The sequence below is a fragment of the Pristiophorus japonicus genome, chromosome 2, assembly GCF_044704955.1.
Source record: "Pristiophorus japonicus isolate sPriJap1 chromosome 2, sPriJap1.hap1, whole genome shotgun sequence".
In the NCBI taxonomy this organism is placed as follows: domain Eukaryota; kingdom Metazoa; phylum Chordata; class Chondrichthyes; family Pristiophoridae; genus Pristiophorus; species Pristiophorus japonicus.
In genome coordinates this window covers 53,455,975-53,481,333 of record NC_091978.1, presented here as the reverse complement: position 1 = coordinate 53,481,333, position 25,359 = coordinate 53,455,975, and the positions used below count along the sequence as shown (strand labels likewise).

The window sequence follows — 25,359 nt, the reverse complement described above, 5'->3', positions numbered from 1 at the left end:
ATCCTTCCGAATTGTCAAATATCCCTGAATATTTAGTTCCCAGCCTTGATCACCTTGCAACCATGTCTCTGTAATGGCTATCAGATCATACCCATTTATATTTATTTGTGTCGACAACTCATCTATTTTGTTCCGAATGCTGCATGCATTCAGACAAAGAGCTTTTAATTTTTTTTAACCATTTTTCCGTGCTTTGATCCCACTTTCTGACACACTCTTCTGTTTTTACATTCTGTCTCTTCCTGTCACACTCTGCTTATCATTTCCCCCAGTGCTACCCTGCTTTATTGCCTTCTCCTTGCTCTTGACTTTTTAAACATTCCCTGCGGACCCTTGACCTCCCTTGCTGCCGCTTCCCAATGCAGGTTGCACATTCCAGCTGCACCCTGAGGGTTGTCAGCTGATCCCAGCCTGGGCTGCAGTTATCCTCAGTGCCCTAGGCTCCTGCTACTGATCACTGTCCAGTCACCCCAGCAGCAAAGGCCAAGTCTGCAAAGGGGGCATTTTTTTTGGACTGTGATGCCCCCTAGGTTGAATAGGCTGCCAACAATCACTGCAAACCCTCACACATTGGCCAGTCGGACAGGCATCAGATGGCAAAGTGACTGTCAAACCTCTCACAATAGAGGAACAGGAGGATATGTTGACAGAGTGGGAGGAGGGTTGTGTGAAATATAAACCCCGACATGGATCAGTTGGGTCAAATGGCCTATTTCTGTGCCGTACATTCTACGTAATACCATGAAAGGGCAAATCAAGAAAATCAGCAACAAAAACAAAAACTTGCATTTATATAATGCCTTTAATGTGTAAAACATTCCAAAGCATTTCACACGATTATGAAAAGACAAAAGTTTGACACCAAACCATATAAGGAGATATTAGCAGAAAATGCTAGAAATCTCAGCAGGTCAGGCAGTATCTGTGGAGAGGAAGCAGAGTTAACATTTCAGCTCAACGACCCTTCGTTAGTTCTGACGAAGGGTCATTGTCCCAAAACGATAATTTTGCTTTCTCTCCACAGATGCTGCCTGACTCGCTGAGATTTCCAGCATTTTCTGTTTTTATTCCAGATTCCAGCAGCCACAGTGTTTTGCTTTTGTATAAGGAGATATTAGGACAGGTGACTAAAAGTGCTACATTTTAAGGAACATCATAAAGGAGGAAAGAAAGGAAGAGAGGCAGAGAGGTTTCGGCAGGGAATTCCAGAGCTTAAGACCATGGCAGTTGAAGGCAGTGCCACCAATGGTTGAGCAATTATAATCAAGGATGCTCAAGAGAGCAGAATTTAGAGGAGTGCAGATAACTCTGGGAGGGGGTTATAGGGCTGCAGGTAATTAGAGATAGGGAGGGGCGAGGCCATGTAAGGATTTGAAAACAAAGGACGAGAATTTTGAAATCGAGGTTTTGCTTAACTGGGAGCCAATGTCAGTCAGCTGTTTGAAAGATTAAACAGCAGTGCAAAATTTATAAAACATTAATCCGTTTCACAATCATGGTGTCCCAGTGATCTGCAGGGCCCTGCACTATAGAACAGTGTGAACTCATTGGTGTCTCAGCAGGTTCTTGGAGGTTTTTAAAACATGAGGCTGGAGCTGTGGGCAAATCAAAAAAAACTAGCCACTGCAGCAGCAGCAGAATCAACAACGGTCTTGAGAGGGTGACATAACCAAAGTGGGCGACAAAATTAGACGTAATCAGAATGTAGGTAGATGATTAGTGACATGTCTTGGAGCATTGTGGTGCCTAGTAGAGAGGTCGGGACCCAGGAATAGGAGCGGAAGAAACAGAGGTCGGAAGCGACGAGAGGCAGAGGTCGGGACCGGCAAGGAGCGGAGATTGAAGTGGGGAGGAGCAGAGTTCGGGAGTGGAGTTCGAGGACGGACAAAACCCAGAGGTGGAGCAGTGTGGACAAGACCGAGAGAAGGTGCAGCATGAGCCATTAGCGAGGCTGTGAGGTCGTGAGGCTCACATTGCGTATTAGTGAATTCCACGTAGAGAGAGGTCCTGGAAGGAAGGACAGTAGGAGTATGTTTGAGTTTGTGTGTATGTATTGGCACATGTGGCGGAGCCTGGTCTCCAGTCGTCCTGGATCCCTTTGCCACTAGACCAAGACCTTGCTCCGTCAAGCCTGTGGGGTGGCTGGTGTACAACGGCCACCTCATATTAGAAAAAATTCACGGACAGGCATCTTTCACCATTTAAAATGAGTTCATCAGTCTCCTGAATACTCATTTTTAATGTGGAAGCATTGATCCTCGACCCCGAGGGACTGCCTATGATGATGATATTGGAGCTTTTATAGCTGTTCCCACAGTCAGAACATTTAAAAGGTTTTTCGTCAGTGAGACCTCGCTGGTGTCTCAGCAGGGTTATGACACACACAGAGCAGACAAAGGGCCTAACCGCAGCGTGATAGATTCCTGTGTCTGCTAAAGCTCTTCCCTCAGTCAGAACACTTGCAGGATCTCTCATCAATGTGAACTCACTGGTATGTTCGCAGGTTGGAGAGATTACTGAAACCCTTTCCACACGGAGCAGGTGAACGGCCTCTCTCCGGTGTGAACTCGCTGGTTGTCTCTTAAGTTGCCAGAAGCTTTTAAAGTCCTTCCCACAGTCGGAACATCGCGACGGCCATTCACCAGTGTGATCAAGCTGGTGCGTCCACAGGTTGGCTGAATTCTTGAATCTCCCACACGCAGGGCAAGTAACGGCCTCTCCCCAGTGTAACCTCACTGGTGCTTCAGAGACGAGACGTATGAGCGAATCCCTTTCCGCACACAGAGCAGGTGAATGGCCTCGCAACCTCACTCTACCACTACCATCAAGCCAGGGGACCAACCCTGGTTCAATGAAGAGTGCAGAAGAGCATGCCAGGAGCAGTACCAGGCGTACCTAAAAATGAGGTACCAATCTGGTGAAGCTACAACACAGGACTATGTGCATGCTAAACAGTAGAAGCAGCGTTCTGTAGACAGAGCTAAGCATAAGAAAATAGAACATAAGAATTAGGAGCAGGAATAGAAGGACTACTACTAAAAATGGCCAAAAAGAAAAGAAAATAACTATGGAAACAGTCTGGGCAGTTCTGCAGCAACATGAATGCCCAAATGGGAAGCAATGTGCTTTTTAACCTCACACAATTGATCTACAAAGTACATCTCTAATTATCAACAGCAAGTTGCAATATCACTTATTGGAATATGATTGTTGGAGAAAGTAAGAATTTAGCTAATGAACTACCTACACTTATTTTACCAAGTTAGTACTTTCTTTAAACAAACCCTTCGATGTTTTCTTTTGCCTTTTACTTTTGTTGTGTGTTTTTAGTCTTTACGTCCCATTCTCAGCTGAGAGAAAAGGTGGCCCCAGATCTCTAACTGTGACCCGTGGTGTCTCACCCTCCACATTTACTGCCTTGTGGGAACATGCTCATTTTCTGTTGACCCTCTCCTTCTTCCCAACAGTCCAGTGGAGATTCCGGACTTGCTGCATGAGGGACAATGGGCACAAACCCACATCCTACCATTCTGTGGTGCCATTTGTGGAACTGGCTTGCTGTGCCAGTCTCCATTAATGATTTATCTTCAGTTTTTTGAAGCAGAAATAGTGTCCACAAAGAGCTACTTGTGCTTCAAAAGACTCGAGCCGCTCTGCCAAACAGCCACATAGACTTTCAGTAATGAAAGATTTTACTATTTTACGCCACATTTTGTGTATTTAAGATACTATCTGAATTTGTGTTTATAAATTATTGGGAGGGTAGAAGTGGTATAATGCTCAACAAGAAGAATTGGACTGTTTCAAATTTACCAATTTAGCACTGAGTTCTCACCAACATGTGCGGTCCCTTTAAATCTGCTGCACGGTGTCTCTTCCAGTGGCAGGAGGTGGTGAGCAGCCCCTTTAAATCTGCTACGCGGTACAGGTGGATCGTCTGAAATCCGGAAACCTTGGGACCGAGGTCATTCTGGATTTCGGTTATTTCCGGATTTTGTCTGACGTCCTGAATCGTGAAACACCCGGGCTGAGGTCCGGGTATTTCCGGATTTCGGAATATCTTAATAATGGGGGGGGGGGGGGGGGGGAGAAAGGGAGGGTGGAGGCGGCCCTAGGCAGGTGTGACGTTGATCTGAAGCAGAGGCGGGATCGGCCTGAGGCAGGGGCATGGTCAGCTCAATGCAGGATTCTGAGGCAGGAGCAAGGTCGACCAGAGGCGGAGGTCCGAGGCGGAGACGAGGTCGGCGGTCCGAGGCGGGGGTGAGGGCAGCGGCGGGTCCAGATTCGGGAACATTTTCCGGTTCCAGATCTCCGGATTTCAGATGCTCAACTTGCATCTCTTCCAGCAGCAGGAGCTGGTGAGCGGCCTGGCCTGCGTGGGACCTCGTGATTGATGCGTGACCGTGCGGCCGCCCACCTTAGGGGGAACATTGGTGTGCGGCCCTTAATAGCTCAGCAAAACCTGTTAAGTGGCCCTCAGCCCAAATATTTGCCCACCCCTGCCCTAAAACATCTTTAATGGTCTTCTGCCTGCTGACGTAGCTGGAAAAGCTTTTGCAATGATTACCATAATTGAGCACTATCTTCTTTTCCAAAGATCTCTCAGCTTCTCGAATGGCTGCTTTTGTCTCCTTCAATTGGGGGTGATATTTCTCTCTATTCTTCTGTAAACTGAATTCAGGCAGTGCATTCCAGATCTTAACCAATAAGGATTCCTCTGGTATCTCGCCATATATTTGTCAGAATACCGAAACCCAGCTTTGTTACAGTCCACTCCTGGAGGTGCCACTCTCTGAGCCTGCAACCATCAGCAGGGTCAGTGGTGGAGTTCCACAGCAGGAGTGAATCCAACTGTCAGAGTGAACATGGTTCAGTCCTGGATGTGATTAACAGCAACAATAACCGCAGAATCCTACCAATGCAGTCACTTGTGAACTCGTTGGTGTCTCAGTTGGTTGTATGAATCAGTGAATCCCTTCCCACACACAGAGCAAGTGAACGGCCTCTCCCCGGTGTGAACTCGCTGGTGTCTCAGAAGTTGGTAATTACTGTTGAATCCCTTCCCACAGACAGAGCAGGTGAACGGCCAATCCCCAGTGTGAGTGCGCTGGTGTGCCAACAGATCCTTTCTGCTTTTAAAGCTCTTCTCACAGTCAGAACATTTAAAAGGTTTCTTATCAGTGTGAACAAGTTGATGTTCAGTGAGGCTGGATGAAGCAAATTTCTTCTCACACATGGAGCAGGTGAACGGCCTCTCCCCAGTGTGAACTCGCTGGTGCACCAAAAACTGGGTTGAACGAGTGAAGCCCTTCCCACACTGAGCAGGTGAACGGCCTCTCCTCAGCGTGAAGTCGTTGGTGTGTCTGAAGATGGGATGAACAAGTGAATCCCTTCCCACACTCTGAGCAGGTGAACGGCCTCTCCTCAGCATGAACTCGCTGGTGTTTCAGCAGAACCGCTTTGCTTTTAAATCTCTTCTCACAGTCAGAACATTTAAAAGGTCTCACATTGGTATGAACAAGTTGGTGTCTCAGTAGGTGGGTTGAATTTGTGAATCCCGTCCCACACACGGAGCAGATGAACGGTCTCTCTCTAGTGTGAACCCGCTGGTGAGTCAGCAGGGTGGTTGAATTTGTGAATCCCTTCCCACACTCGGAGCAGGTGAATGGTCTCTCTACAGAATGAAGTCGCTGGTGTGTCAGCAGATCCTTTTTACTTTTAAAGCTATTCTCACAGTCAGAACATTTAAAAGGTCTCATGTTGGTGTGAACAAGCTGGTGTCTCAATAACTGGGATGAACCAGTAAATCCCTTCCCACACTCGGAGCAGGTGAACGGCCTCTCCCCAGTGTGAATTCGCTCATGTGTAACCAGATCGTTTTTGCTTTTAAAGCTCTTCTCACAGTCAGAACATTTAAAAGGTCTCATGTTGGTGTGAATATGCTGGTGTTTCAGTAGATGGGATGAAGAGGTGAATCCCTTCTTACACACAGAGCAGGTGAACGGCCTCTCCTCAGAGTGAACCTGCTGGTGTGTCAGCAAAGCCTTTTTGCTTTTAAAGCTCTTCTCACAGTCAGAACATTTAAACGGTCTCATATTTGTGTGAACAAATTGGTGTCTCAGTCGGTGGGACGAAGAAATTAATCCCTTCCCACACACGGAGCAGGTGAACGGCCTCTCCCCAGTGTGAACTCGCTGGTGTGTCAGCAGGTCACATGACTGACTGAATCCTTTCCCACACACAGAGCAGCTGAACGGCCTCTCCCCGGTGTGATTGTGTCGATGAGTTTCCAGCTCATACGGGTAATTGAATCCTCTCCCACAGTCCCCACATTTCCATGGTTTCTCCCCGGTGTGACTTCGTTTGTGTTTCGCCAGGCCAGAGGAGCGACTGAATCCTCGTCCACACATGGAACACACGTACAGTTTCTCCCCGCCGTCAACACTGCAGTTTGCTTCCATGTTTTGTTTGATAATATTCAGGTCCCAACAAATAGACTGACTCTGTCAGATCTTGATGTGATGTTGGGAGTTAAATTTCCCATCTACAAATCCTCCCCTTCTAATACCCTGTAAAATGAATATAAACAGGTAAAAGGGAGTGCAAGAGAGAACTCACAAAAACACAAAGGCAGATTGTAAAATTGAGCTTAATCAATCAGGGAATTTGTGGGGCAGGCTCTAGAACAAAAGTAGCCAAGAAAGTTGCTGGATTGTCATTAAAATCCCAAGTGGCTCACAAATATCCTTCAGTGATATGGGGATTGGGTGGGAAAGTCAAGTTGAGATCGAAGATCAGCCATGATCTTATTGAATGGCGGAGTAGGCTCAAAGGGCCGTATGGCCTACTCCTGCTCCTAATTCTTATGTTCTTATGGAAGGGAACCTGCCACCCTACCCTTCCCATGACTTTTACCACCTAGAAGGAAAAGGGCAGCAGGTGCATGGGAACACCATCATCTGCAAGTTCCCTTCAAGTCACACACCATCCTGACTTGGTCATATATCGCCGTTCCTTCATTGTCACAAGGTGAAAATCCTGAAACTCCATCCCCAACAGCATTGTGGAAGGACCTTCACCACACGGACTGTAGTGGTTCAAGTAAGCGACTCACCACCACCATCTCGAGTGTAATTTGAGATGGACAATAAATGCTGGCCTTGCCAGCAATGCCCACATTCTGGAACAAATCAAAAATGATTATTTAAAATGGATTAAAAGTCACTATAGAAATACTTGTTCCTAAAACAATTCTCTTTTACATTGTGAGGATAGTGTCTGTTTAATAATCTAATCTCCCCCAGAATCCACCGCCCATGACAGTCCCACATGGGAAATTGTTTGTTTGACTGGGCTCAGAAGTACTGGTGGTTAAACCCAGCAGCTTCTCCTCCATCCCCACTCCAGCTCAAACTGATGCAACAAACAGACCCACACAGGAGGCCAGGGAGCAACTTCCGCATCCAGCGCCCACCCCGGTACAGAGCGGCCCGGAATTGCTGGGCCTGCTGTACAAATGCTAGTTGTTGTTTTCCTTGTGTGGGGGAGGCGCTGCCCCCTGGGTTTCATAAGAGCATAAGAAATAGGAACAGGTGTAGGCCATACGGCCCCTCGAGCCTGCTCCGCCATTTAATACGATCATGGCTGATCCGATCATGGACTCAGGTCCACTTCCCTGCCTGCTCCCCATAACCCCTTAATCCCTTATTGGTTAAGAAACTGAAGAAATTTAAGACAGAGATAGACAATGTCCCAGCTTCCACAAATCTCTGAAGCAGCAAATTCCACAGATTTTCAACCCTGAAAGAAGAAATTCTTCCTCATCTCAGTTTTAAATGGGAGGCCCCTTATTCTAAGATAATGTCCCCTAGTTCTAGTCTCCCCATCAGAGGAAACATCCTCTCTGCATCCACCTGGTTAAGCCCCCTCATAATCTTATACGTTTCGATAAGATCATGTCTCATTCTTCTAAATTCCAATGAGTAGAGGCCCAACCTACTCAACCTTTCCTCATAAGTCAACCCACTCATCTCTGGAATCAACCTAGTGAACCTTCTCTGAACTGCCTTAAAGCAAATATATCCTTTTGTAAATATATAAACCAAAACTGTACACCGTATTCCAGGTGTGGCCTCACCAATACCCTGTATAACTGTAGCAAGACTTCCCTGCTTTTATACTCCATCCCCTTTGCAATAAAGGCCAAGATTCCATTGGCCTTCCTGATCACTTGCTGTACCTATACTAACCTTTTGTGTTTTATGCATCAGGACCCCTAGCTCCCGCTGTATTGCAACACTTTGCAATCTTTCTCCATTTAAATAATAACTTGCTCTTCGATTTTTTTCTGCCAAAGTGCATGACCTCACACTTTCCAACATTATACTCCATCTGCCCACTCACTTAGCCTGTCTATGTCATTTTGCAGGTTTTGTGTGTCCTCCTCACAATTTGCTTTTCCTCCCATCTTTGTATCATCAGCAAACTTGGCCATGTTACACTCAGTCCTTTCTTCCAAGTCGTTAATATAGATTGTAAATAGTTGAGGTCCCAGCACTGATTCCTGCGGCACCCCACTAGTTACTGATTGCCAACCCAAGAATGAACCATTTATCCCGATTCTCTGTTTTCTGTTAGTTAGCCAATCCTCTATCCATGCTAATATATTGGCTCCAAGTTTCCACATGATTTGCTCCTGATTTTTTAGGAGCAACTGGTGGAGAACGGTGTATCTTAGAAATTGCAATTCTCCACATTTAAGTTTCTGCAGTTCTAGTCAGGTAGAACAGTTTCACTTTTGAACAGAATTTATTTTTCAAAAAGGGGCGTGTCCGGCCACTGACGCCTGATTTGAAAGTTTCCACATTGAAAACATACTCCAAACTAACTTAGAATGGAGCAAGTGAAGATTTTTGTAGGCTTGAAAAAACCTTGTCTACACATTAAAAAATCAGGCACAGGTTACAAATTAGACGTCGGGAACGAGGGGGGGAGGGGAAGGGAAGTCATTAAATTCTACAATAAATCCTTAGTTATACTTATACAAATATTATACAAATAAATCCAACCTGAATAAAAATTTATAAGCAAAGAAAAGATTAAATAAACCATGTTCCTACCTGTGTGAAAGTGCTTCAGGCAGGCCTTTCAGGCAGCGGTTTGCCATCAGGACCGTCCGACGGCGGGGGGAGGGAGAAAGCTGCAAGAAGCCCGAGTGCTTCAGGCAGCCGTTTGCAGTCGGGCCCGACCGACGGCAGGGGGAGGGAGAAAGCTGCAAGAAGCCCGAGTGCTTCAGGCAGCCGTTTGCAGTCGGGCCCGACCGACGGCAGGGGGAGGGAGAAAGCTGCAAGAAGCCTCAGTGCTGATCATGGAAGGGCAATGTGGTTTTATTAAAAAATGTTAAAAATTGAACAGCTACAAAAAATTTGAATAGTCTCAAACAAGTGCATGTGTCCCGTTTATCACAGTCTATCTTTAATTACAGAATTCACTCCCTCACACACAGAAATATCAAGAAAATTAAAATGCAAGCCTTTGCAAAAATTCAATAAACAAATTTTCACTTTTTCTGCAGCACTTTTTAAAATGGCTGAGTGCCAATGTTTACTTCAGACTGCGCGTGCGCGAACGCTCCAACGCGCACAGTTGCCGGCACCAAAAAAACTCATTTAAATTGTACCCGCCCCCTCCTACTTACAAAATCGGCGCGAGTGGTAGGCTCCGCCCCCTGTGCGCCGCGTCAAGCTGACATCGAGCTGCTAGGCGCTCGAGAATACCGCGGTTTTTTTCAGGCGCCGTTTTCGGCGCGAAAAACAGGCGCCCAGCTCGGAGGGGCACCTGTTTTGCCGCGTGTGGAAACTTGGGGCCAATATCCCCAACCTCATGAACTTTTATCTTGTGCAGTAACCTTTTATGTGGCAACTTGTCAAATGCCTTCTGGAAGTCCAAATACACCACATCCACTGGTTCTCCTTTATCCACCCTATTTGTTACATCCTCAAAGAATTCCCACAAATTTGTCAAACATCACTTCGCCTTCATAAATCCATGCTGACTCTGCCTGACTGAATTCCTGGTGTCGGGGCCCTGGTCGCATGTCCGCCGGGGCCTGGTGACTCTGATTCAGGGCCTGAAAGCCACACTCTGTTGCTGAGGCCGTGCTCACTCCATTCAATCTCCGGGAGCCTCACCGCACATGCTCCGCATAGGAAGGCAGTCTCCGGGGCCAGCCCTTCCCGCGCCTACATGTTGCCCCCCTGCTGATGGAGATAGGGCGTATTCCATCCCACAGAGCACTCTGGATAAAGACATCCGCCATTTCAATAGAGTCAAAGAATGAGCACAGAAGGTAGCCATCATGCTTGCGCCAGCTCGTTGAGTTGATTTTAAATAGTTTACTTTATAAATTTAATTATGTTTCTCTCATTATATTTCCCAACTCTGATTCATGTCATCATGTATTTTCTTTCTCCGAGCCCCTCAACTTCATCTGGCAGCATAATGTTGGCGAGTGGTGACAACCAAAGAAATCTTGATTTAACTTTTAAAAGATAAAATCAAGATTTAACTTTTAAAAGATAAAATCAAGATTTAACTTTTAAAAGATAAAATCAAGATTTAACTTTTAAAAGATAAAATCAAGATTTAACTTTTAAAAGATAAAATCAAGATTTAACTTTTAAAAGATAAAATCAAGATTTAACTTTTAAAAGATAAAATCAAGATTTAACTTTTAAAAGATAAAATCAAGATTTAACTTTTAAAAGATAAAATCAAGATTTAACTTTTAAAAGATAAAATCAAGATTTAACTTTTAAAAGATAAAATCAAGATTTAACTTTTAAAAGATAAAATCAAGATTTAACTTTTAAAAGATAAAATCAAGATTTAACTTTTAAAAGATAAAATCAAGATTTCTTTGGTTGTCAGTATTGTGTTTTCCTGGAGTTCCTATTGGGAGTTTTAAATACTTCAGGGAAGTGGACCAGGTATTTAAAGGTCATTCATTTCCCTCTTTCCATGTCACTATTAGTTAAAGGTACAGAGATTGATTTCCCCTCATTATGCATCTGTTTGGAGGGCAAACCCCACCATCACACAGCACCTTCAGTATTGACTCGCAAGCTCAGAATTACCACTGTGCAAGGTACTAGAGGGCAAACAAACAGTTAGTGGGACCGAACCCCACCATTACACAGCACCTTCAGGAGCGAAAGCGTGAAACACCCGAGCATACGTAATGAATCTGGATTTCAAACAGCGAGGATGTGACGAGGAGTGTGGGATGGGAGATTTACAGCTTAGGGACAAGAGAGGAAAGAACGTTTCAGAGAAATTAGAACTGTGTGTTCAGAATTTCTATCCTCTACTTATAGTGATGACATTTGTAAATTATGAGGACAGATTACAGACTGGGCTTGTATTCCTTCAATATAGAAATAAAAACGTGATCTAATTGAGGTGTTTAAGATGATTAAAAGAGTTGATAGGGTAGATAAAGAAAATATTTTCTCTGGTGAGGAAGTCCACAACAAAGGGTCATAAGCTTAAAATTTGATGTAGGCCATTCAGGAATGATGTCCGATATCAGGAAGCAATTCTTCACACAATGGGCAATGGAAATCTGAAATTCTTTACCCTACCGCCCGCCCCCCCCCCCTCAAAAGAAATTGTTGAGGCTGGGGGGGAGGGGGTGGGGGTCAATTGAAAATCTCAAAACTGAGTGTACTAGAATTTTGTTCGGTAAGGGTATTACAGATGATGGAACCAAGTTAGGTATATGGATATCGATACAGATGAGCCATGATCTAACTGAATGACGGAACAGGCTCAAGGGGCAGAATGGCCTATTCCTATTTATTGATGACTTTTGTAAACAGCTTTTACAGAGCATAAGAAGGGGAGGATATGCAAAAGGGATTAAAAATGTGCCCCTTCTGTGCCTTTACCCACTGAGCTATTGGGAGGAGGGTCCAGTGATCCTGCTGGAAAGTGCACGTGGGGCATCAGGTGAGGACAGTGGAATAGCCTGTTCATACTCACTGTCAAGGTTCTCACATGGAGATTGGGCACATGGGTCACATATTGGAGAGAAACTGGTGAGTGTAGAATGGAACTCAGCCAGAGTCAGCACCTTCAGGGGAGGAGAAGCGATGAGGGTAAAATAGTAGGAATTTGTGCAAAGTGTCTTGTTCCTTGTTCACTTCCTGGATCCTAAAACTACTGGCCTGTTTCCCCCTTCTGAAGTTTCCAGCCTCTAAAACTAAAGTTTGGTGTCCCTCAGTCCCTACTCCTTGATTTATCTACCCTTCTCTCCTCCTCTTTTCCCCTTGCTTATGTTCCACACTCTGGGCCTTGGCCCTTCCCCGGGGATTCTCAGTATGAACAGGTGGGATGTGTTTTGAGACAGGATGTCCCAGCTCTCCACTTTTAAAGGGACAAGGAGAGGACCAGCTGGGCTGAATGGCCCTGCTTTATGACATCACTGCAGTGCCTAGCAACCAACCTTCCTGAGCCCTGCTCATTATGGGCGAGGTTTAGCTCAGTGCTGTTACAAGAAGTGAAACAGAAGCAGGATTCGGACCGTGTGGAGCCCAGGATTAATGGGGAGAGGTACAGGATCAATTTATACCTTATTGAATGAGAAATGTTCTTGTCCCGGACACACTATCACTCAGTGTTGTAGGAGGTAGGCACCTTTAGAATATACCAGAATACTAGGCATTAGGCACCTGCTAGATATATCTAAACGCATATAAGTTTAAAGTGGCCACACATAAAATGGCTGCCCAGGCATGATGGGAAATCAGGTAGTCAAGCTGTGAACTGTTGAATGTTCAATGACCGAGCAATAACCCTGTGAGGCCCACTATAGGAATGCCTTGGATGCAGGATAAGAATAATGAGGAGAGAACCCATCTCCCATATTCAAGGCCATAAACCAATTAATTCCCCAGGAAGAAAGAGATAAGAGAACCCATCTCCTGTAAACAAGGTTAGAAACCAATTATTTCTCCAAGAAGAAAGAACTAGTGAGAGAACCTATATCAATCAGCCCAAGCTGACAAAAGACGAACACATGGTTCCTGAGACATAAGGGGAATTCTATTGGGTTAAAATAACCTATATGTAATCTATAATCATTGTGATTGGCTTGTGTCCAGCCGTGATGGGCTGTGTAGCTGTAGTAAACTGTTTTGTAACTGTTGTGAAACATATAAAGGTGCATGTAATCCTTTGTTCTGTGAAGAGAAACCTGGATACGGTCCTGAGTTTTTCCTTCCCGCTGAGCGTAATAAAAGCTGCTTCAGCATTGGAACCGACCCTGAGTGTTGAGTGATTCTTCTAAGAAAACACTAACGCTAACAATGGCGTAGTCAACGGGATTTCCCGGAGTCGCTGGACGCCCTTGGAAAAAACCCGGGTGAGTATAAAAAACAATTTTTAAGTATAAAGGGTGCGGAAGGTGGAAGCTGGTTGATCGACATGAGGAGACGGTCTAATATCTCAAACGCCTAGCCTGAGCCTGAATTAAGAGGACTTTTGTCCCACGTGACGGCCAGGAACCAAGTAGGCGTAGGGAACACACTTAGACCGTGGGATCGTGATACCGAGAGACATCTTCCGGACCCAGTAGTGTAATTTGAAATACCCTGGGATAGAACCAAGCGGTGTACAGCGGCTAACGGAATCCAAACCTGTGAACAGGGTCGGACCAACGGGCTGCGCGGTGGTAGGTAGTCGTTAAGGATACGTAGAGCACTGCGGGAATTGCTTAAACGCGTTTTTAAGAATTGTATAAGTTTGTGCAACAGCAGAACTTGTGACCTGACAGTAGCCAAGAGACAGTTTACTACAAGTCGCGCTAGAAAGAAAGCGGACCTCTGAGAGTAGATTCCTAACGGTAGTAGTCCTACCCAGGAATGGCCATGAAAACAAGTAAACTCGAGTGGGGACCAGAAGGGTCGCTTACCCGCCACCTGGCGGAAAAACAAAAGAAGCTAATTGAAAAAAATGATTAAAGCAGGGTGGAATCCTCAGGAATTAGTTATGTGAGGAATTATTTAGATAAAACTACGAATTCCCTGAAAGGTCATGGATCCAAAAATAGAGCCGGCCAAAACAAGAAGAGAGACTGTTGTAAATGTCTGATCGTTGAGTGAGAAGTGTCTGTGTGATTTTTGACTGCAGAATGAATTTTTTTATGTTTTCATTTGTAATGTTGTCCTGTATGTGGGAAGTTTTAAGACATTTAAGTTAGAAACGCAGGTGTGGATTTATTCGGATGATAAGTTACGGAGCTAGGAAAATAAACAAATAAAGAATAGGTTTGTTGAGCAAAATATTTATTTGACATGCTCACTTACTTGCCGAAAGAAAACATGCAATGATTGATTGGGCTGAAATACATAAATTTAGTCTCGGAGTGAGATAAAGAATGCTTTAAAAAAAAAAGAGCTTCTAAAAAAAAAAAGTTTTAAATAAAGATTGAAATTACAAAGTTTGAATTGGGATTTTGAGATATTCAGAGAAGGCACAGGAAATACTGAGGTGGATTTAAAAAAAAAAAAAGAAAAAGATTAAATTAAATCTGATCAGGTCAAACTCCTGGGCAAGTGGCGAGCTATCTGCGAAGGTGTAAAAGGAACTTTTGGAAAATGTTAAAAAAAAACCAGCAAGCTTTAGTAACGACTTTGAAACTGGAGCATTTTGAGATAACGAAAAAGCACTCAAACTCTCAAAGATGGACTTCATTCCAGTTATGGAGAAAAAGAAAAAGATAAAGTCGCCACTTTGAAAGTAAACAAATGATTTTAAATTAACAACTTTATGGAGTTACGAACCCTCCGTGTAAAATACAAAACCTAATTTGAAGAAAGGAAAAAAAGATGTAACGGACTAAATGGAAAAAGACATAACTTACTAAATACTAGTTGATGTTTGCTGTGAAAAAGATATTGGTTTAATTAGAAGAGGAAAAAAAAAAATTGGAATAAGTAAAAAACACTCTACATGGATTCGAATTTTCAATTATGAAAAAGTTTCAATGCAGTTTGAAAAGATTTCCAAAATGGACAGTGTTTATCAAAAATGTCCCGAACAGTCTAAACAAGCAGGAGGGTTTTGAAGATAACGAGGAGAAAGAGAGAAATAAAAAAAAACAGAATTGAATTTCAGTAAACAAAATTGCTATTGTATGTGTGGTCTTGTTTTAAAACAATTAAAAAAATAAAAAAAATTCTTTGGCAAGTACTTGAATTAGAAGTTAAGAAAACATTGGAGTTTACTCTAATGATTTATGCTGTTTTTAACGGATTCCTAATTTCGAAGCCAGTTTTGAAGGCACAAAGACTTTTTTTCAGATGATTACGTGAAGTCACGTAATGACATCAGGTCTTCTTACAAACCTGTAAAGGAGTTAACCCTTTCCATTGACAGCCGTGTTATACTGAACATTATTAATTTGGATTTCTTAATAGGAAAAAAACTCACCTAACAGAGGAAACAAAAAATAAAAACAGAACTAGCTTATGTAATAATGCTTGCCTGATACAAGAAAGAAATAGATATTCAATAAAACAAATTGAAGAGTTAAAGGCTAAGATAAACAGGCTGGAAGAGATAACAGGACTAGACGGATAGTGCAGTGCGCAGCCATAGCACCATCACCTCTGGCAATAGAGCCAATGTACCCCACGGTGGGTAGGTGTAGTCCACAAACCCAACCTAACGGTAAAGCAGACAGCGATGTTTGGAGGAATAGCTTTGGCCTTGGTCATAGGAGTTTGGGTAATATTTAAGTGGGTAAAGACACGGGCGCACGCCCTACAGATTCAGCTCGAAATGGTTCGATTATAACCTTGTGCTTCTGATTTTGCAGGGTGACAGGGACACTCGTAGAGCAAAAAACTTAACCCCTGGTGACGACCAGGCCGTCTGTTTAAAATTACAGATAATACTTACCGGAATGGGAATACGAACGGCGCTACTCGTAATATGGATAGCCCTGCGACATACACGAACCCTGGGCAACACCGACGGACAGCAGAGCACGCTGGAAATAAACAATTACATGAACTATGGAGTGTTGTTCAATTTGACGGACGGAATATGTGTTCCAGCGACTAAGGATTGGAGCAAGGACAGAACTTATTTTAATGCATGGTTACAAGTGAATCCTAATAAGGACCGGGTATGTGTATAGTGCTCCACGGGTATAAGGAGCAGCTGCATTAAACGGAGGGATGTCAAAGGGCCCGATGAATGTACTTTCGGCATAATTTGTGCGCCTCCGGAACAATCCCAGCAATCAGTCATCCGCAAGAAGGGAATGGGGCTGTGTGGGTATTACGAGGAGGCGGGGGTGGCTGCAATATCATTGTATGTATGTTTCTCACCCCCTCCAACACCGCGCCCCATAAGAATCACTACATTGCCCGAGGAACTGCCTTGCCCCATAACTACGAAGGGACCAGAGAATGGGATTGTAATGTACAGCGAGGGGGAACTGTTGTATGATAATGTTAGACATGAAATTGTGCCTGTTCTGATCAATATTTCAGGCATCCAGATGCTGGAATACTGTACAGAACAGTCAAGGAAGATGTACAATGTATTAAGTAAAGTTGTCATGCAGCAGGCTGCCGATGCAATGGGTGCCAGTAGGTTCCGGGGACAGGGGTTAGCCCCAGGATGAAGAGGGAAATAGTTAATGATGTTGCTACCGTTTTCAAAACAGAGACCTCCGTAGTGAACTCGATAGACATACAAGGATTAAATGAGAGGGTGGAGCAAAACCAGGAAGACCAGGCCAACCTAGGAAAGGAGGGTGCCAAAATCCAGTTGGATGGCATCTCAGTCCTGGAAGCTCACGCTAAAACCATCAATCACCTCATTGATAGAGAACAATAAAGCAAAGACAGGGGCAACTCTGTCATGCTTATGGTCTGTGGATGGTGGGACAGATCCGCCACAACCTCGACCAGATCCAACGCGGGGAAGTACCCGATTGGATAGACAGTTCACATTTAGCTCAGTTGGCGAACCAAAGGGGGACACTGGATAATTGTACTCTGAAGGGACTGACCTGAGTATACCCCGCAATTCCAGATTGCCAGATGGGTAGGACTACCGGGATAGGGATAGTCCTGTTGATCCCTATAGCAACGCCGGACTCAGGGCCGTTCCCCTTATACCAACTAGAGAATATCGGAGTAATACGGGAAAATGTCTCCATACGCTACTACCTGACCACCACCTCTGCCGTTCGTCGAAACAACATACTTACTGGGATTTCCCTAGCAGATTGCAAGCAAAGGGGGGGAAATCACAGTATGCCCTCACCCGGTGGGCCGAGGTGAACTAGACGAGTGCGGGTTTAACCGAACCAACGGGTGTGTACTAGAAATAGTGCCCGCACACATGCACTTCGCGAGGGCAGGCTACGGAGGGAGGGGAAGATACTGCGTCTCTACCACAGAGCGTTCATACCAGTATAATGACCTGCAGTGCCCTATACCGCAGCCAAACTTTTGCTTTACACCACGACGACCTGTCGCGATCGGGCAAGCGCATATCACACAAGTTAGGCGCCGGAAGTCCGAAGTTATTGAAGTAACTGATCAGCTCCATGATCATTTGCAGGATTATGACGAGCCAGAGCAGGTCCCTATCCCACATCTCACGGAGGTATTACGGGAGTTAAGGCTCAGAGTGGGGCAATCCGTAAAACTCTATCACCAGCTACAAACTAAAATCAAAGAACTGGAAGAAGATACCGAGGTAGACTTACAAAGTCAGAGTTGGTGGAGAAAGGTCTGGGACTGGGGAATAAATGTGAACATCCACCCATGGATCCGAATTATTTCACACACACTGGTCGGTATACAATTGATCTTAGCAATAACATGGGGCGTAATGGCCTGCCAGGCATGCAGACACCACGCACAACGAAGACGGACAAATCACCGTTCCCTGGATACTAAACAAGCCTGTTTTATAAGGGGGCAGGAGGATTTGGCCTTTGTCAATTCGATTTAAGCAACCGGGACTCCTGAAACCGCGTGACTGGCCAGCACGTTGAGGCAGGGAGTACCGGGCCGTGCACAAAATCTAATAAAGGTCGAATGATCGGTTAAAAGGGGACTAGGACTAGTCCCTTTACCGAAAGGGGGAGTTGTTGTAGGAGGTAGGCACCTTTAGAATATACCAGAATACTAGGCATTAGGCACCTGCTAGATATATCTAAACGCATATAAGTTTAAAGTGGCCACACATAAAATGGCTGCCCAGGCATGATGGGAAATCAGGTAGTCAAGCTGTGAACTGTTGAATGTTCAATGACCGAGCAATAACCCTGTGAGGCCCACTATAGGAATGCCTTGGATGCAGGATAAGAATAATGAGGAGAGAACCCATCTCCCATATTCAAGGCTATAAACCAATTAATTCCCCAGGAAGAAAGAGATAAGAGAACCCATCTCCTGTAAACAAGGTTAGAAACCAATTATTTCTCCAAGAAGAAAGAACTAGTGAGAGAACCTATATCAATCAGCCCAAGCTGACAAAAGACGAACACATGGTTCCTGAGACATAAGGGGAATTCTATTGGGTTAAAATAACCTATATGTAATCTATAATCATTGTGATTGGCTTGTGTCCAGCCGTGATGGGCTGTGTAGCTGTAGTAAACTGTTTTGTAACTGTTGTGAAACATATAAAGGTGCATGTAATCCTTTGTTCTGTGAAGAGAAACCTGGATACGGTCCTGAGTTTTTCCTTCCCGCTGAGCGTAATAAAAGCTGCTTCAGCATTGGAACCGACCCTGAGTGTTGAGTGATTCTTCTAAGAAAACACTAACGCTAACACTCAGTATTTGTGTCCAGGGGAGAAGGATGCCCTGCGAGTGTTTGATGGGGCAGTGTAGAGGGAGCTTTACTCTATTTCTAACTCATGCTGTACCTGCCCTGGGAGAGTTAGATGGGACAGTGCAGAGGGAGCTTTACTCAGTGTCGAACCCATGCTGCGCCTGTCCTGGGAGTGTTTGATGCTGACACTAGCTGCATACAACTTTTAACCCAAAGATGATATAAGAAAAGCCCATCAGCTTCTCCACTGGATGCAGATCCTGAACATTTTAAACACCTCTCTCCCATCTCTTCTTATCCTTCTTAGTTCTAATCAAAAGAGCCCAGTTTTTCCAGATTGTCCTCATCACTAAAGTCCCTTGTCCCTGGTATCATCTCACTGAATCTCTTCTGCACCCTCTGCATGGCCTTGCCATCTGTCGCAGTTAGCCTAACATCTGTTGTTGGGAAAATGCTGGAGTCCATTATTAAGGAAGCAGTAGCAGGACATTTAGAAAATCATAATATAATCAAGCAGAATCAACATGCTTTTATGAAAGGGAAATCGTGTTTGACAAATTTATTAGAGCTCTTTGAGGATGTAACGAGCAGGGTGGATAAAGGGGAACCAGTGGATGTGGTGTATTTGGATTTCCAAAAGGCATTCGATAAGGTGTCACATAAAAGGTTACAACACAAGACAATAGCTCATGGTGTTGGAGGTAATATATTATAGCATGGATAGAGGATTGGCTAACTAACATAAAACAGAGAGAAGGGATAAATGGGTCATTTTCAGGTTGGCAAACTGTAACTAGTTAGCTAGTGGGTTGGCACAGGGATCAGTGCTGGGGCCTCAACTATTTAAATCTACATTAATGACTTGGATGAAGGGACCAAGTGGATTGTAGTCAAATTTGCTGATTTACAAAATTAGGTGGGAAAGCAAGTTGTGAGGAGGACACAAAGAGTCTGCAAAGACAGGCTAAGTGAGTGTCCAAAAATTTGGCAGGTGGAGTATAATGTGGGAAAATGTGAGGTTATCCACTTTGGTAGGAAGAATAGAAAGGCAAAATGTTATTTAAATGGAGAGAGACTACATAATGCTATGATACAGAAAGATCTGGGCATCCTTGTACATGAAACACAAAACGGTAGGTACAGCAAGTAATTAGGAAAGCAAATGGAATGTTGGCCTTTATTGCAAGAAGGATGCAGTATAACAGTAGGGAAGTCTTGTTACAACTGTACAGGACATTGGTGAGATCACACCTAGAGTACTGCATACAGTTTTAGGGCCCAAAATTCCACATTGCATTTTTTTTTTGAGCTATTTAAAATTAACAGCCGATTTTTGTTGAGGCCAAAAAAAAAATCAAACGTTTCGCCATTTTTCTCTTTTGAATTTGGTGCCACGCAGAAAGACCTTAGCTTCTGTGGGTGGAGCTAATTGATAGAGCCAAAAAAACTGAGGCCCCGTTCTGCGCATGTCCAAGCATTTAGCTTTCCAGGGTAATATGTAATTGTACAGCTTTACTCTGTAGCTAACCCGTACTGATTTTTCCTGTGCAGACCAGCTAAGATTTCCAGCATTTTCTGCCCCTATCCCCAGCCAAAAGGAACCCCCGCTGCTGTCCCTCTCCGTGGCCGAAAGGTCCCCACTGCTACCGCCCCTCTCCCCGGCTTAGCTTCCACCTCCCCCCGGGCTTCTTTGGAAGCCCAGCGCTGAACTCCTGTATCCAGCCAAGGGAGATAAACAAGGTGGCATCTGTAATGCCGAATTCTATCTGACTCTGATTTGGTACAGTAAGGTTTTTCAAGGCAGTCCCCAGCACAGTTTTTGAAAAAAATCCTTATTGTCAAAACTCACAAAAATAGGCAAAAATGGCATTATGGGTGACTTCATAAAAACCTTAACTAAAGAAATCAGCCATTACCTGTAAGGGCGGCGTTATACCCTTGGCGAAACTTGCAAAATTAAGTTAGCTCCAAAAACCACTGATACCTCCAAAAATTGGGAGCAAAATGGTGGCGAATTTTGAGCCCTTGGTCTCCTTATTTAAGGAGGGATATACTTGCATTGGAGGCAGTTCAGAGAAGGTTCACTAGTTTGATTCCTGAGATGAAGGGATTATCATAAGAAAGATTGATCAGGTTGGCCTATACTCATTGGCGTTTAGATGAGAGGTGATCTTATTGAAACGTATAAGATTCTGATGAGGTTTGACAGGGTAGATACAGAGAGGCTGTTTCCTCTCATGGGCAGGGGGGGCGGGGGGTCGTGGGGAGTCTAGAACTAAGAGGCATAGTTTCAGAATAAGGGGTTGCCCATTCAAAACTGAGAGGAGGAGGAATTTCTTCTTTCAGAGGGTTGTGAATCTGTGGAATTTGCTGCCTCACTGAGCTGTGGAAGCTGAGTCATTTAAATATATTTAAGACAGAGATTGACAGTTTCTTAACCGATAAGGGAATAAGGGGTTATGGGGAGTGGGCAGGGAAATGGACCAGAGTCCATGATCTTATTGAATGGTGGAGCAAGCTAGAAGGGCCATATGGCCTACTCCTGCTCCTATTTCTTATGTTCTTAGGAAATCATATTTCAGTGAGTGAGTGGTCAATCTATGGGACAAGCTCCCTAGGGAGACGGTGGAAGCAGTTAGCAGAAATTTAAATAATGTTGTCGCAATTTGATAATGATGCCAAATTGGGTGATATATAGCTAGCTAATAATGAAGAGGACTGTGTCAGAATACAGGAATGCATAAACAGGCTTGCAGACTGGGCAGATAAATGGAAAATGGAATTAAATCTCATGAAATGTGAGGTAGTTCATTTTGGCAAGATGAATAAGGAGGCCACTTATTCCTAAGAAGGTAAGAAACTAAATGGAGTAAAGGGGCAAAGAGATCTGGAAGTACACACACATAAATTGCTAAAAAGTAGTAACACAAATTGATAAGGCCATAGAGCGTGCAAAGAAGGTACTGAGGTTCCTTTCCAGAGGAATATAACACAAATGTAGGGAGGTAATGTTACATTTATATAAAACCTTGGTTAGACCACACTTGAAATACTGTGGGCAGTTCTGGTCTCCGTATAACAAAGGATATTAAAGCACTGAAAAAGTGCAGAATAGATTTACAATGATGTCACCAGAGAGGATGCAACAATCGAGCAAGCTGGGGCTCTTTTCTCTCGTTAAGAGGAGACCTGTTCGAGGTTTTTAAAATTACGTCAGGGTTCGAAAGAATGGAGAAACAGAAACTTTCCATTTATCGTGAGTCTGATAGAAGCTCCATTATGATAGTTTGCCGTATTTGAAGAAAGCCCTTTAAATCATGAATTATTTGTCAAAAGTAAAAATAAACTCCATTGGAGGCAAACACAATGAGCAGATTTTTTATCTGACCCTTCACCCTTTGATTAATTTGATATATACCCAGAATATTGCACTCCAGCCCGGTTATAGGGTTATCATAACAACACTCGTGGTGAAGGTACGCCCAAAGGGCTGCAGCGGTTCAAGGCGGAGGCTCACCAACATCTTCTCAAGGGCAATTAGGGATGTGCAATAAATGCTGGCCTTGCCAGCGACATCTCGGAACAAATAAAAAAATAAGTATCAGCAGAAACAAACCTCAGCTGCCAGAATGAACGTGGTTCAGTCCGAGATTTGATTACGAGCGGCAATAACAGCAGCTTCCAACCCCCGCAGTCACATGTGAACTCACTGGTGTGTCAGCAGGTTAGGTGAATGAGTAATTTATTTCCCCACACAGAGACCAGGTGAACGGCCTCTCCCCTGTATGAGTGCTTTGGTGTGTCTGCAGATTTTTTATGCCTTTGAAGCTCTTCTCACCATCCAAACATTTAAAAGGTCTATCACCAGTGTGCACCAACTGGTCTATCAACGTGCAAACGTTGGTGCATGACTGAGTGAATCGCTTCCCCAACACAGCTCGAAATTCGGTATCGCCGATTTTGAGGTGGTGACGCCGGCTAAGTGCAGATTTTAAGGCCAGGTGGCACCACGAAATTCAGTTTTGCCTCCTGAAAAGTGGATTGCAGCATTAAATCATGGCGTTGCACATTACTCTGGAGGCCGTAAATGGTGTTATGTGGGCCATTAAATGGGACGGCAACAGTAGCATTTTTACAAAATTGGTTATCCATTTACCACGTTTTCGGTTAATGATTTGCCACTTTCGACCAATGGATTAAGCAGCATTTGGAGCTGCGCCACGGATATACTGGCACCACCTGCATTCAATTGAGGCAGTGATTAGGCGCATGATGGCAGATGCAGTAGCAGCACGTTCACCACTTCACGGACGCTGCCCTCGATGCACTCCTTCATGTCCTGGAAAGGCGTCAGGTACTGCTGAGGTCAGAGGCAGGGAGGAGGCCACAGCCACAGGTCTGTCGATGCCTATGGAGGGAAGTGGCTGAAAGAGTGTCAGCGAGTGACATGGTGCACAGGCCAGCCCAGCCCCTCAATGCCGCAAGAAGTGGAACATGACGGGGCTGCTGAGGGGGAGTATCTTTAACATTAACCTGACCATGTCATGCAGTCAGCTCAATATGCATTCGGTCCTCAATGTGAACAAGTTGGACCCCATGCTCTACGTGGGCGAGACGAGATGCAACATTCGCATTTGCAGCCTCACCCACTCCAAGGGCCTGCAAGCACTGGTAACCTTCCTCATCCGTTCTTCACACCCACCCCTCATCTTGTTACCTCCTCACTCTTCATTTGCACGTGGAAGACAGTAGCCTTACTGTTGGGTCCTGACCCCCTCATTCCAGCATTGGCAATCTAAGGACACGCAGCTAATCGAAGTTTCCTCGACCTGTGAAGACTCTCATACAGTAAAATGTACTCAACTATGCAAGGCACTTGGGACAGATCAATAGAAGGACACTAACTCTGATGTTCTCTTTAATCTTGCAGGCCAAGCTTGCTCACAATCAAAGGGAGCAGATGAGGACCAGAGGAGGGGACCCTGACCTCCAGCCCATTATTGCGTTGGAGGAACACATCTCGGCCCTGATGGGAGCTCAAGTTAGTGCAGTGGGAGTGTGTGAGGCCGAACCCCCTCGGGACAGTGACGGTATGTCGAGTTCCTTTGCAGCGTTTAGCAGGTCATTTAGCCTCGACACCACAATCCTTCAGCTCTTTCTAGGAGACTGGCATTTTCGAATGCCTTTCCCGGTCCTGGCCCCCTCCCTGCAGGTAACCACTCTTCTCTGGCTTTGTGCTTTCAGATGATCAACCAGACGGACCGGAGCCTGCACGTCAGCCTTCGACTGCAGGAGATGTTGAACAGGAGGAGGACGACACTTCTATGGACGTCACACAGGAGACAGCGGCCTCAGAGAGCGGGGCCAGCTGCTTTCGGGAGGATGGCATGGTCGGGGAGCTGGAGGTGGGTGGAAGTGGCCTGCAGCAATGCCAAAGGGGAGAGGAAGTTCTTTGGGAGTCGAGTGCGCACCTGGATGATGCTCAGCAGCACTCTGATAATGCTGAATTAAAGATTGTTGCAAGACAATCATTGCGGTTGAACAGCGATCTGCTGGGTGTACTGGCATGGGTGCCCGAAAGTCTTGATGCACTAGCTGTGAGAATGGAGGAGACTGCCTCAAAGTTTGCACTTGCCTCTCAGCAGCCCACTGAGCCTATCCTTGGTAGAGACCAACGGATGTTGGATGCAACAAGTGACCGTGGGGTCTCAGACATGGTGTCACGGGCTATGACTGATGTTGCAGTAGCCATTGAGCACTTGGCTGACGTTATTGTAGGTCTGCATAATGTTACGTCATCGGTACGTGGTGGCATCAATCATAGAAACATAGAAAATAGGTGCAGGAGTAGGCCATTCGGCCCTTCGAGCCTGCACCGCCATTCAATGAGTTCATGGCTGAATATGCAACTTCAGTACCCCATTCCTGCTTTCTCGCCATACCCCTTGATCCCCCTAGTAGTAAGGACTTCATCTAACTCCTTTTTGAATATATTTAGTGAATTGGCCTCAACAACTTTCTGTGGTAGAGAATTCCACAGGTTCACCACTCTCTGGGTGAAGAAGTTTCTCCTCATCTTGGTCCTAAATGGCTTACCCCTTATCCTTAGACTGTGACCCTTGGTTCTGGACTTCCCCAACATTGGGAACATTCTTCCTGCATCTAACCTGTCTAAACCCATCAGAATTTTAAACGTTTCTATGAGGTCCCCTCTCATTCTTCTGAACTCCAGTGAATATAAGCCCAGTTGATCCAGTCTTTCTTGATAGGTCAGTCCAGCCATCCCGGGAATCAGTCTGGTGAACCTTCGCTGCACTCCCTCAATAGCAAGAATGTCCTTCCTCAGGATAGGAGACCAAAACTGTACACAATACTCCAGGTGTGGCCTCACCAAGGCCCTGTACAACTGTAGCAACACCTCCCTGCCCCTGTACTCAAATCCCCTCGCTATGAAGGCCAACATACCATTTGCTTTCTTAACCGCCTGCTGTAC

The 25,359-nt window shown here is 44.8% G+C and overlaps 2 protein-coding genes and 1 pseudogene across 3 annotated transcripts in view; 1 reads left to right on the top strand and 2 right to left on the bottom strand.

Annotated features, from left to right (window-relative positions):
• Nucleotides 1-4,976, bottom strand: part of LOC139237989 (zinc finger protein 79-like) — a 9,600-nt gene extending 4,624 nt beyond the window's left edge. The window contains exon 1 of the mRNA XM_070867378.1: nucleotides 4,917-4,976. The gene's annotated coding sequence lies outside the window, so the exon portion shown is untranslated. The remainder of the gene's footprint in view (nucleotides 1-4,916) is intronic.
• LOC139237959 (uncharacterized) overlaps nucleotides 1-25,258 on the top strand; it is a 27,476-nt gene extending 2,218 nt beyond the window's left edge. The window contains exons 2-3 of one of the 2 annotated variants that reach the window (XM_070867306.1): nucleotides 23,797-23,956; nucleotides 24,123-25,258. In XM_070867306.1, coding sequence (XP_070723407.1) covers nucleotides 23,797-23,956; nucleotides 24,123-24,982 — 1,020 coding nt within the window. In that variant the 3' untranslated portion in view covers nucleotides 24,983-25,258. Of the gene's footprint in view, nucleotides 1-23,796; nucleotides 23,957-24,110 lie in introns of both variants that reach the window. The other variant, XM_070867297.1, reaches the window with a different exon arrangement.
• The window catches only part of LOC139228124 (zinc finger protein 271-like), a 37,159-nt pseudogene continuing 16,724 nt past the window's right edge, over nucleotides 4,925-25,359 (bottom strand).